General features: G+C 35.1%; 1 protein-coding gene across 2 annotated transcripts; it reads left to right on the top strand.

Annotated features, from left to right (window-relative positions):
- Positions 1 to 7,654: 7,654 nt before the first annotated feature.
- LOC149416235 (uncharacterized) lies at positions 7,655 to 12,116 on the top strand. Of its 2 annotated transcripts, XM_089642097.1 has the most exons (5): positions 7,655 to 7,817; positions 8,837 to 8,900; positions 9,163 to 9,377; positions 9,571 to 9,780; positions 10,470 to 12,116. In XM_089642097.1, the coding sequence occupies exons 3-5, from the start codon at positions 9,224 to 9,226 to the stop codon at positions 11,234 to 11,236; spliced, it is 1,131 nt and encodes a 376-aa protein (XP_089498223.1). In that variant the 5' UTR covers positions 7,655 to 7,817; positions 8,837 to 8,900; positions 9,163 to 9,223; the 3' UTR covers positions 11,237 to 12,116. The 2 variants fall into 2 exon arrangements, with proteins under 2 accessions (XP_089498223.1, XP_089498224.1); XM_089642098.1 differs by lacking the exon at positions 7,655 to 7,817 and having other exon boundaries at positions 8,692 to 8,900.

Raw genomic sequence — 12,116 nt, 5'->3', positions numbered from 1 at the left:
GTGAGACCCAAACGGTCGCACTAGACATATCCAAGGCCTTTGACCGGGTATGGCACCGAGGACTTGTCAACAAATTGCATTCTTACGGACTTCCCGCATCCCTGTGTACGTGGATTGCTGACTTTTTAAGGGATAGGTCGATTCAGGCGGTTGCTGACGGTTTCACCTCTTCCTCGCACTCCATAAATGCTGGCGTCCCACAGGGATCGGTTCTGTCTCCGACTTTGTTTTTGTTGCACATCAATGACCTTTTGACATGTGCACCGATTCATTGCTACGCGGATGACAGTACAGTTTATGATAGCTTTTTGTTTGACAAGCCCCCAAAGGGCACACAAACTCCAACGGCTCGGAGGGCTTTGAAGCAGAGAATGGACGGTTATCTCGAGAGTATTTCCTCCTGGGGTAAAAATAATCTCGTCGAATTTAATGTTTCAAAGACCCAATCCTGTCTGATTACGTCTAAAAGGGATCCAAATGATAATCTAGTCTCCTTCAACGGAAGCAATCTTCCGAACAGGCCTTCCATTGATATGCTTGGTGTAACTATAAGTGACCAGCTCAGGTACGGGGGCTCCATCGAAGCCAGAGTAAAGTTGGCCTCTCAGAAGCTGGGCGTACTGTACAGGGCCCGCAGATACTTTAATAGTACACAACTGCTCACCCTGTACAAATCGCAAGTGCGCCCTACTGTCGAATTTGGCAGCCATCTCTGGTCTGGAGCCCCAAAATACCTGAAAAAAACCCTTGACTCTGTGCAGAAACGGGCGGTCCGTTTGATAGATTCCCCAATCTTAACAAACGGACTGCAATCTTTAGAGCACAGGCGTCAGGTAGGTATGCTGTCCTTGTTCTATCGGTATTACAATGGAAGATGCTCTGAGGAACTAGCGTCATTGATCCCTTCGGCACCGGTGCGTAGTCGGGATACACGCCAAACGCGCGCCCAACATTTGTACACAGTTGACACTTGTCACATGAGAACGGGTCGCTTCTACGATTCGTTCTTAAGTTCAACAGCTCGGCTGTGGAACGAACTGCCGGCCTCTGTGTTTCCTCCCTCCTACAACATGGGACTCTTCAAGACCCATGTTCACTCCTTCCTCTCCAAAAAAAGACCCTCCACACAGCATCCCCAAAGATGACATAGGCCCCGAGGGAAATTATTTTCTTCAGGGCCTCCTGTGTGGAGTAAATATAAAAAAAAAAAAAAAACACGACGGTAATATAAGGAAAAATCTTACAATAGGGGATAAATAAAAAAATTACAGCTATGACATAAACATGGCACAAACACAAAGAAGATAATGTCAAGTCAAGACAGGATTAACGTTTTAATGGAGTTCACGACTTTTTCCATTTCAAAACAAAATATTGCTAGCGTATTGATTGACAAAAAATTATTAAGACTTACAACAAAAATTCAAGGTCAAGACTTGAGTTGACAAGTCTTGCCATTCTGGTATGGGGAAATGGTATCCAATATTTATGGAGTGTTGATTGAGGAAAAGCAAATCATTATTTGAGTCTACGTGAAGGGGTATTTAAAGGGATGAGTTGCAATAAAGTAGGTGAGTCAATCATGCTGTTCATAATTTTGAAAATGCAGATGTGATCAAAGTCTTTCTTACGTTTTTCTACAGAAGAAAAATTTAATTTTACTTTAAGTTCATCGTATGCAACAGTTTTGCTTATTAGCATGCCAGTATCGATTATTGTAGGGAACTGAAACTTCTTTGATAACTTGTATTTTCTTGCAGTGTTTTCAAATGTTTGCTTTGAGCACGCTAATTCAGGAATACGCTTAAAACAATTATGCTGAACACAAGCAAATGTGTACTGTTGAAGAACATAATAGTTCTAAGAATGCTTATTTATGAGCATCTGTGTCTGCACCATTATTATTCACAGGGATAACTTACAAGAACCTCGAATCCTACATTAATCGCTCATAAGATATCATAATTATTATATAAATTATAAGGAAATAATTTAGAATGTAACATTGTTTTTACCAGTTATGTGGCTGATTTTTTCAGGGCTTTCTAAACATTCTTTCATAACACCTGGCAAGTCAATGCATATTTCCGTGTATGGCGTATCACATTTGTCCCCGTCTCCATCCCGTGGTTCCAATTTGACAGTGCTGGTATCTGCATTAGGAAGGTACAAAAAAATGATTTGAACAGGTGTGCGCAACAGGTATCTAGGTGACAGGTATCTGACAGAATTTGGACCAAAAGAATAAAGATGTAAGATTCCAATCACTACTCCCGCTCTTTCAGTGGCGCATCTAGGATTGGGGGGAGATAAAGTAGGGAGTAAAGAAGGACGTTACCCATCCATCATACCTTTTTTCCTTCCCAGACCTTCGTTCTCTTAAAAACACCCTCCACACAGCATCTCTACAGATGACATAGGCATCAAGGGAAATTATTTCCCCCAGGGCCTCATACGTGGAGTTAATGTATTATTTTTTTGTAACAAATAGATATAAAGATATCCTCACTGGAATTTCCCGTGCTGAGGACTTCATTTACATATGATTAAAATTTAGTAGTATGGATGATATAAGGTAATTATAAATATATTGCAGAGTTCATTATTCAGAAATAATCATTAATATATTACATGGTAATCTCTATATAGTATAAAATAAAGTCGCTATCCGCGTCTGTTTGTTTGTGCGCGTAATTCTTTTAAACTACACAACGGATATTGATAAGGTTTTCACTAACATTTAGAGAATTTCTTTCGGCAGGTGTGCATATATGATACATGCATATTATATTTATAGAAAGTAGAGAAAAGTCGATGTTTTAAATTCAAGTGTAAAAATATTTTTTTCGAGCACTACATTGCTAACGCTGCCTAAACCTTATGAGATACATCAAAATAATGTACTACGGAATTGTATATTTTAAAAAAGCCTATAGAAAACTCCAGGTTGGTGTATGTCTATCTCCTAAAGATAACTCCCAGCAACGCTGGGTACACCGTCAGCTAGTATATTATATTAACGGACCTCAGAATTAAATTCGACCATAGGTAGACTTCTGGCAAGACTGACAACAATTAAAAACAATTTTGAGGGGCAATCATCGTAGAAGAAGAAAGTACTAATATATCTAAACGAAACAAGAAACAGAACAAGATACAGACAATAAAAATGTAACGGTATCAACCGGTGATCGAAACCAGGACCTCTGTTTTCCCGGGACAATACTCTAATACCAATATTGAACTTAATAAAGTATCTTCATGTAAAATCCTTCAAGACGTCAATAATTAAATACATAAATTGAATGTTATGCTTACCAGCTGTGTGATTGATCTTCTCGGCGTGTTCCAAATATTCTTTCTTAGCATTTGGGAGGTATATATCTTTCTCCGTATATGCCATTTCACCCTCGACTCCTTCTTGAATCCCAGGTTCTAGTTTGATGGTGACAGCATCTGGGTTAGAAAAATCCATGACACTAATTATAAGTATCAATGTGGTACTTGGATATCGTTCTTAAATCACAATGTTATTTGACCTGTAACAAAACATTTGACTAAGCGGGAGTGCTACAGCATCTAAAAGGGATAGAAATGAAAAAAACTAAATTCTTAAACCAGCTCAGGCACGAATCAGAAACATAATTACGTCACTCAGAAGCTGGGCGTACTGTACGCGACCCACAGGTACTTTGATAGTATACAACTAAATATATGGTAAAAATATATATACAAAAATATATTTTACATATGGTAAAAATATTAAAACATTGCAAAATAAGACTGTTTGCAGACGACGCACTAATTTATATTGAAGAAGATAATTATGAGAAAGCAATCAAAAAGATAAATAGTGACTTAGAAACATTGTCAAAATGGCTCAAACTAAATAAATTAAAACTAAATGTAAATAAGACAAAATACATGCATATAGGCAGAACAAATACGCATGAGGAACCAAAGGTTTCTATAAATGGAGAAATCATAAAAAAAGTGGAAGAAATTAAATATCTAGGTGTTATTATAGACTCAAAATTGAACTTCTCAAAAAATGCAGACTATACAATTAAAAAATTGCAAAAAAATATCTTGTTATAATTTCTTGGTAGAATCAGAAACAAAGTAAATAAAGAAACATGCCAGATAATATACAATACAATTATATCACCACACTTTAATTACTGTTCAAGTATTCTTTTTCTCTGCAATAAAGAGAAAATGAAAAAAATGCAAATACTGCAAAATAAAGCAATGCGAATAATACTTAAGCGCAACATATACACACGGATAAGAGACATGTTAAAGGAGCTGAATATTTTGACGGTGAAGCAAACTGTGTATTTGAATGTACTTATTTTTATACATAAAATTAACATAGGGATGATGTCTAAGGAACTGAAAAGAAAAATAAATTACAATAACGAGATACACGGACACGGGACGAGAAATTCTAAGCAAATTAGATTGCCAACAAGAAAAAAAACAAGCACCCAAAAATCTCTGATGTACCAGGCCGTTCAACTCTATAACAAAATCCCAAAGGAAATTGCTGTGATAGAAAATATTAATAAGTTCAAAAATGAATTAAGAAAATATGTCTATCTCAATTATTAATGTTTCTTTTTTGTGACTTTATTGAAATATTTAAAGAAAGATTATGTTTGCCAAACAATGTACATGTTTATATGTTTATAAAACTATTAGCACACACGAAGATGTGAGCTAACTTAAGATTAATAAATAAATAAAACTGATAACCATTTAAATAAAAATCTTAAGTATGCCCCAAGGTTGAATCTGGCAGCCACTTTAGTATGGCGCCCCAAAATATCTGAATAAACTGTGCTCAAACAGGCGGCGCGTTTGCTAGATTATCTTAACTTAACAAACGGGTTGAAATCTACAGAGGCGTCGGGTGGGAATGCTGTCCTGTTTTACCGGTATTGCAATGGAACATGCTCCGAGAAACTAGCGTCTTTGATCACTTCGGCACCGGCGCACATAAAATTTAACATATACGTGAACCATAAACACGACACAACTAACAGAAGCAACACACTAAGATCTACTCTGTTTGTTTTTATATTTGATGTTCAAATGACCATAGGATAATGTAAATCAATAATTATAATATGTATACTACCTAATGCGGTGCATATAAAAAATAGAGTATAATTTGTTACTCTTTTTCAATGTTTATAAAACAAAATAAAATGATATGGGAGAATTGCATCAAAATAAGGCGTGGTCGATCACGGGAATTGGGGGACTATAGGAAATGATTCAACGTACTTCCCGTGCACAGCTAGCGGTACCAAGTTCAGTGGGCGCTAGATATTTATCGCAACACCATCGATATCAAATAACGAACTTCTTATTATCACCTTCATTCACAGTCGTTTGTTATTGTTTACATATTTATGAGCCATCCGGCTGTCTTCTCAGTTTCTTGTCAGATTACAAGTTATATTAAATTACCTGTCACCCTTATAATAGTACCCGTGAGTAAATTTGACGATGATTAGAAATCTGCAATACCGACAGTTAACAAAGCTAAAGATACCTCTAACTACATAGTTTATCATCTGTCGTGTGCAGAGATCATGTAACATACATCACGCAAGATTTCCCGCGTCTTTACAGCACTCGGTTTTTGTCGATTTCTTACCGAACCGTGTTACGAACGCCTAGGGTTCGTTAGATCCTCAAGTCTGATACATCACGTAAGATGTCATATATTACTACAACATGCCGCTAGAATAGACATAGCAGTCACAAAGTAATCAAATTAATATAGGTACCTACTATAACTGTAAAAAAACAAATATTTTTTTGAATTGTCAATGTAAGTAAAGATGCATTGAGAGGAAACAAAAAGATTAAAGAAAAATTAACCTCACAAACAAAACACAAGCAAATAAAATTGTAACGGCTAAATCATTTCAATAAACAAAAAGCACAGTGTCCTTTAAGATTTGCGGGTTCTGACATAAACGTCAGTTCAATCATTAACCATAGATGAAAGAAAATATAGAAACGGAATTTAAGAAAATATTTTTCGTAACCAAAATAGTGAGGAAAAACTGAACCTGGGAAGGTACTGCCTGCGATCGATACTTAGTGATATTTTTCGTTCCCGTGAAAAAAAATTAGAAGACTTTAAAAAACTAACCTTGAAACCTGACCTAGTCAATCTAGTTTCCTCTCACCACTTTTCAAAAGTATTATGAATTCACATCACTTTCCAAAAGTTTATTGACATGCAAATTTATTTCCATCTTCTCCGAGAGACCCTGCATCCATCTTGACGGTGTTAGTTATTAGAGCAAATTTGAATTTGTGGAGATGAACCAAAATGTTAAGAAAGAATATTTGGAACATACCGAAATGATCGGTCACACTGCTGGCAAGTATTATTTAAAAGAAGTTATGTTTGCATTCTTTATTTGTATCCTTTTAATGTTATATTTTCTTGTTATAAACTTATTATGCGATAAACTGCGCCAGCTCTCAGCACTATGGATTACCAAGTAAGACATGCTCGGTATATCTCCGTCGTAATGTAATATATTCATTAATAATTAATTATTGAAGACAATATTAGCGATTTCTAAACGAATATCTGAAACAGAAAAACCAGAAAAGGATACGATCTCATCTAGGACTTGAACCCAGAACCCTTGCCTTGCCGGGGAACTGCTCTACCACTGAGCTATTGGGACCCTATCCCCTTCGGTCATATTTAACTGTATCATACTTCGAATAAGAACTACCAACATTGTTTTTATTTTTTCACCACACATTTTTTATTGGCAACTATCTTTTCTCATTATATAAACAGAACTTCTAAAATTGGTAAAGTTTCCTTGCTGTGTTTATTTCTTTATCTCGTTACACCTAAGGGGGTATTAATAGTATTGAAAAAACCATGTTGCACAAGCATCATTCATTTGGTAATCATGGTTTTACTGGGTGGCAATTTGGTAAGATATTAATAACCAAGGTCGCCGGCTTATATCATACTTTTAAAATGAGTTTAGTTTATCAATATTGAGGAAAACATGAATTGAATGATGTTTAGTTGGTGAATGGTGATCTGTGTAATGCAAATATTACTATGCACATTTCTTGATTGACAAATATTTGTAAACCGTTGGGGTTTTCAATAAAGATATCAGAAACAAAGGTAATATAGTTATTATGAAGATGGAGATTACGAAATTTCATGTGTGTTTCTGGATTAAGATGTTTTCAATATAAAAAAAACCGTTCAGAATGAAGTTTTTAACGTCTGTACTTACGTAAGTGTTGATGACATCGTAATTTTTGTTGAGTGGACGCACATTTTATTTAATATAGTTTGTGATGGTTGACTTTTGAGGATTGAATCTTTTTATTTTCTATCGTGAGTTAATGTATGTTGGTGAGAGGTATTTAAGTGAATTGTTTTATGTAGATCAGCCATAATGTTTGGTGGTTAAAATCAGGACAGAGTTGTTACAAAGAAATAGGCACCTACAGACATGAACGAAACAATTCTGCAAAAACTGGCTAGTTGGCTTTTGTGGATGAATAGCCATTCGAAAAAGTTGGGTTAATTTCTATGGTTGACTAATCTGACGTCTAATTATTCATTTCTTAACCTTCGCAGTGTTTCTGATATTTAGTTATTGTACCTAAAAGATCATTGCTCATTCTTAACCCACGGATACACTCCACTTTTATTGTGTATCGGTTATCGGTTAACTCTTTTTCCTAAGTATTCTACCCAGTGAATTTAAATCACTCGGATAATTCGAAAAACCTGTGAAATGGATGTAAGTTAAGGTTATTCGTCGATCTAAATTGCTTTAAATTGCAGTCAAAATGGAGTAATCTAAATGGATTTTTCATTCCAACTTCTTGACTGTTAAATGTACCTACTGCATTCTGCAAAAAGATATTATAAAGGCTTAAATGAATTTTATTATCATGGTGAATCAAACATTGTTATTACAATTATCTATTTTATCTACTCTCGATGAAATTGCGTCTCTGTATGAGGGAAGTGTTGCATGTGTTAAGGTGAAAGGTGGTTTTACAGGCTGGTTTGATATCACAAAAGGTGTTAAACAAGACTGCGAAGCAAATAATTATAAGCAATAATTAGTCGCCCGAAATACCAATACAAATTGAAAATTAAATGTTAGATTAGGATAGGTTAGGTTAGGTTAAGTAAGGTTGGATTGGGTTATTATTGGTTAGATTAGGATATGTAAGGTTAGGTTAGGTTCGATTATTATACTTTAGATTGGGATAGTTAATGTAAGGTTAGGTTATTATAGGTTAGATTAGGATAGGTTAGGTTAGGTTGGATTATTATAGTTTAGATTAGGATAGGTTAGGTTAAGTTTGATTATTATAAACTAGATTTGGATAGGTTAGGTTAGGTTGGGTTATTATAGGATAGTTTAGGTAAGGTTAGGTTGGATTATTAAAGTTTAGATTAGGATAGGTTAGGTTACGTTAGGTTGGGTTACTATAAGTTATTACAGTTTAGGTTAGTTTGGATTATTATAGGTTAGGTTATGTTTGGTTGGATTATTATATGTTAGAATAGGTTAGGTTTGGTTGGATTATTATATATTAGGTTAGGTTAGGTTGGATTATTATAGGTTAGATTAGGTTTGGTTAGGTTATTTACGTATAAAAAAATTATAAAAAACCTTCCGTTAATACGTTAAGTTTTATAAATAACACGTTTCTTATTTACAAGATTTTTATTGTATAAATAAATTAACACATCATTTTTAAAATATGTTGTTCATTGTCTATGATATATGTTTTTTATTGTTAGGTGGGCAGTGCCCTACACTACGTAAAAACAAATGAGGACTATGCGAGAACTTCATATCGGTATTGTATGTCAAATTTTCTCGTAAATTATTATTTCGTAAATAATATTAAATATCAATATTTTTCAAAATCGTAAATACAAAAAGTTATTGTTTATTGTCATTAAGTTGAATCAAATGATAGTTTTTTTAAATGTGTATTAAAAACGATGGTCTTATGTAAATATTTTCCCTAAAATCATCCTGAGAGATGTGTTGTATCATTCTGTCTGTTTATTTTGCATGCATTCCACTTGATAACTCATTGTGAATGTAATGTCTGTTTTAGGTAGTATTCAATGTAAGCTGTGATCAGTTTTAAACCATCACTGACATCTTGTTGTTGTGTCATGGAGCCTAACACAGATATTGTTTCCATCAAGATGGAACCACAAATTTTAGAAGGAGATGGACAAGAAATGCCATATACGGATAAAGATATAGACCTCCAGAACATTAAAGAGGAATTTTTGGAGTATAATGAAACGGTTGATCGGATGACAGGTGAGAGGAATAAATATTTGAATAAAAAATTAGTTGAATCCTTTGATTTTTTTTACAAGAATTTGTCCTACCATCAAATCCAATGTGTTTCAAAAGAATTAAAGGCGTACAGATTATCTCCATTTAACGAAACTTGGAACAAATAATCGTTTTGCACACCAACGCTGTCTATGATCAAAAAACTGTTTTTCAGGTCCAATTTTTGTGAACGTCCCAGCGCTACGCTATCTCTCCTGTAGCAGTACCGTGGACCTTCCTAACTCTGATAGTATCACCATCAAGGTTGAATCAGGGACTGCAAAAAGAGGCGGAGGTGAAAATCCGGATTCAGGCATTGATATAGACCTCCCAGATGTTAAAAAAAAATGTTTGGATTCTGCCGAGAGAATTGAACCGACGGCTGGTAAGACACGATATAAATTGGTAACAGTTTCAGTTTCTTTTATTGATTACTATTCGCGAAATCTTTTGATGGATGCGCTGTCAGATTAGTTTTTTCCTTGTTGTATTTATTCCCGACCATTGCGAAATTAATTTTTCTTACTGTCAAGAATGTAACTTCTGCGTAGATGCGTTCCACGGTTCACTTGGCTCCATACGAAAATGAAGAGCTTTTTGCTGTGGCGAAAGCCGCACACCGTCAATGTCAGTGATTATGATGGGTAGAAAAATGAGAACACGTCCATTGGAGGTTGTGTTTATTGACTGAATTACTAAAACTGATATTCTATACTAAATTATATCAACTAGTGTGGCACCTTATAGTGTCAGATAATTTTCTTCCCTTTTTACATAGTTAAATCATCCTTTGTTGACCTGTGCAGCTGCCTCAACTATCTTGGAATTTAAAATCACTGACATCAAGACGACAGCCATTGCCAACCCAATAAATTCCGCACATATCATGTCTTCATATTCCATTGCTTCTTGATTTTGGTTCAGTATAGCGTGTGTGTCAAATCTAATTTATTCAACCCCTGATATGTTATTTTTCACTACGGCGTTCCTACACGTTGTTCCGTTGCAGGTTTACAGTTAAATATCATAGGTGTCAGTTATTGTTACTATCATTAATTTACTTCTTTTTTCCAGGATTGCAATATTGGGATGAATGTGACAAACATGAAGAACCCGATAATAATTTATCCAAGAATAACAGGGAGCATGATCTGGTTCATTCAAAATCTCCTACCTACACCTCGTTAAATTGTTCTCGTGTGCATGATCGTAAATTAAATAAACACCAACAGAGAAATGAGAAACCATTCTCTTGCACTGAATGCAACTCTTCATTTTCTCAAAAATCAAAGCTACGGAGACACACGCTAATTCACAGTGGATATAAACCATTCTCATGTTCTGATTGTAACTCCTCATTTTCACAAAATTCACATTTACGTCGCCACAAACTATCTCACGTTGGAGTAAAACCATTCTTTTGTTTGGACTGCAAATCTTCATTTTCTCAAAATTCTGATTTGCGAAGACATGTTCTGAATCACAGTGGTGATAAACCGTTCTCATGTTCCGATTGCAACGCTCCATTCGCAAGAAAATCGTATTTAAAGGTACACATGCTGACTCACAGTGGAGTAAAACCATTCTCATGTTCCGATTGCAACTCTTCATTTACTCAAAAATCTCATTTAAAGAGACACATTCTGATCCACAGTGGAGTAAAACCATTCTCGTGTTCCGACTGCTCTTCTTCATTTTCACAAAAATCAAGTTTGCAGAGCCACATTATGATCCACAGTGAAGAAAAACCGTTCTCCTGTTCCAAGTGTGGTTCATTATTTTCTCGAAAATCGCATTTACGGAGGCACATGCTTACTCACAGTAGAGTAAAGCCAGTTTAAGATTCCAACTGCAACTTTTTATTTTTAGCTCATCTTTTTTAGTCGCACCTGATGATTAACAGAATGGTAAAATATTTCGGGTGTTCCAACTGTTGCTTAAAGTGTTGAAGCGAATAACAAATTAAGAAACCCGTAACAAGTATATTGCCACTTGCTACCATTTTCTATCTCATTTCTGTGCCGATTTTTAGCCTCTCTACCCCATTATTTATTTTCTCTTTTCATTTAGGTGTTGTAATTATTATGTTTTCTTTATTTCTCTTTTCATTTAAATTTTTATACGGATCACGTTGCATTGTACAACCCCCGCTTGTATTTTTATACTTTGAACTGAAAACCGTTGTTCAGACATATAGCCGATTGTTATTTTCAATAATTTACTTCCTACCTTCCCTTCTTATAACCTTGTCATCAGGAGAGGAAGTACCTTCAGTACCATTTTTGTTTTGTTGTTAGGTTGCAATTCCGGGTTAATTGCAATACACCGTGGAGTTTTTTGCTGGCAGAGAGAGAGGGAAAGTTGAGGACACCAAGACCAAAGGTAGGACTTTCATTATTCTGGTGGCATCCTCAACTAGTTCCATTCCATTCCCCTTTCAAAATATCATACACAAGAAACTTGCTGCCGGAAATATTGTGGTATATTCCAAGAGCTATCTAAATAACCATAGTTGATGTACTGTCGATTTTCAAGTAGTTTTAAATATTTCCGATACATGTTTCTTCTTAAAATATAAATGAGGTAAAGTATACTGGCAATAAATTTACCGGCATTATTATTTTAGGTGTACGGCAGACTATATTTCTGATGGTAATTTCTTAGAGAACAATGGTTTTCTTCCTGTTCTAATTCTACTGACTTATTGTGAAGAGTAGTCAA

Source organism: Hesperophylax consimilis, chromosome 17, assembly GCF_061612785.1.
Source record: "Hesperophylax consimilis isolate HC1 chromosome 17, BYU_Hcon_1.0, whole genome shotgun sequence".
NCBI classification, from domain to species: Eukaryota; Metazoa; Arthropoda; class Insecta; order Trichoptera; family Limnephilidae; genus Hesperophylax; species Hesperophylax consimilis.
Note: the sequence above shows the minus strand (reverse complement) of the source record. Positions and strands in the feature narration are given on the sequence as shown.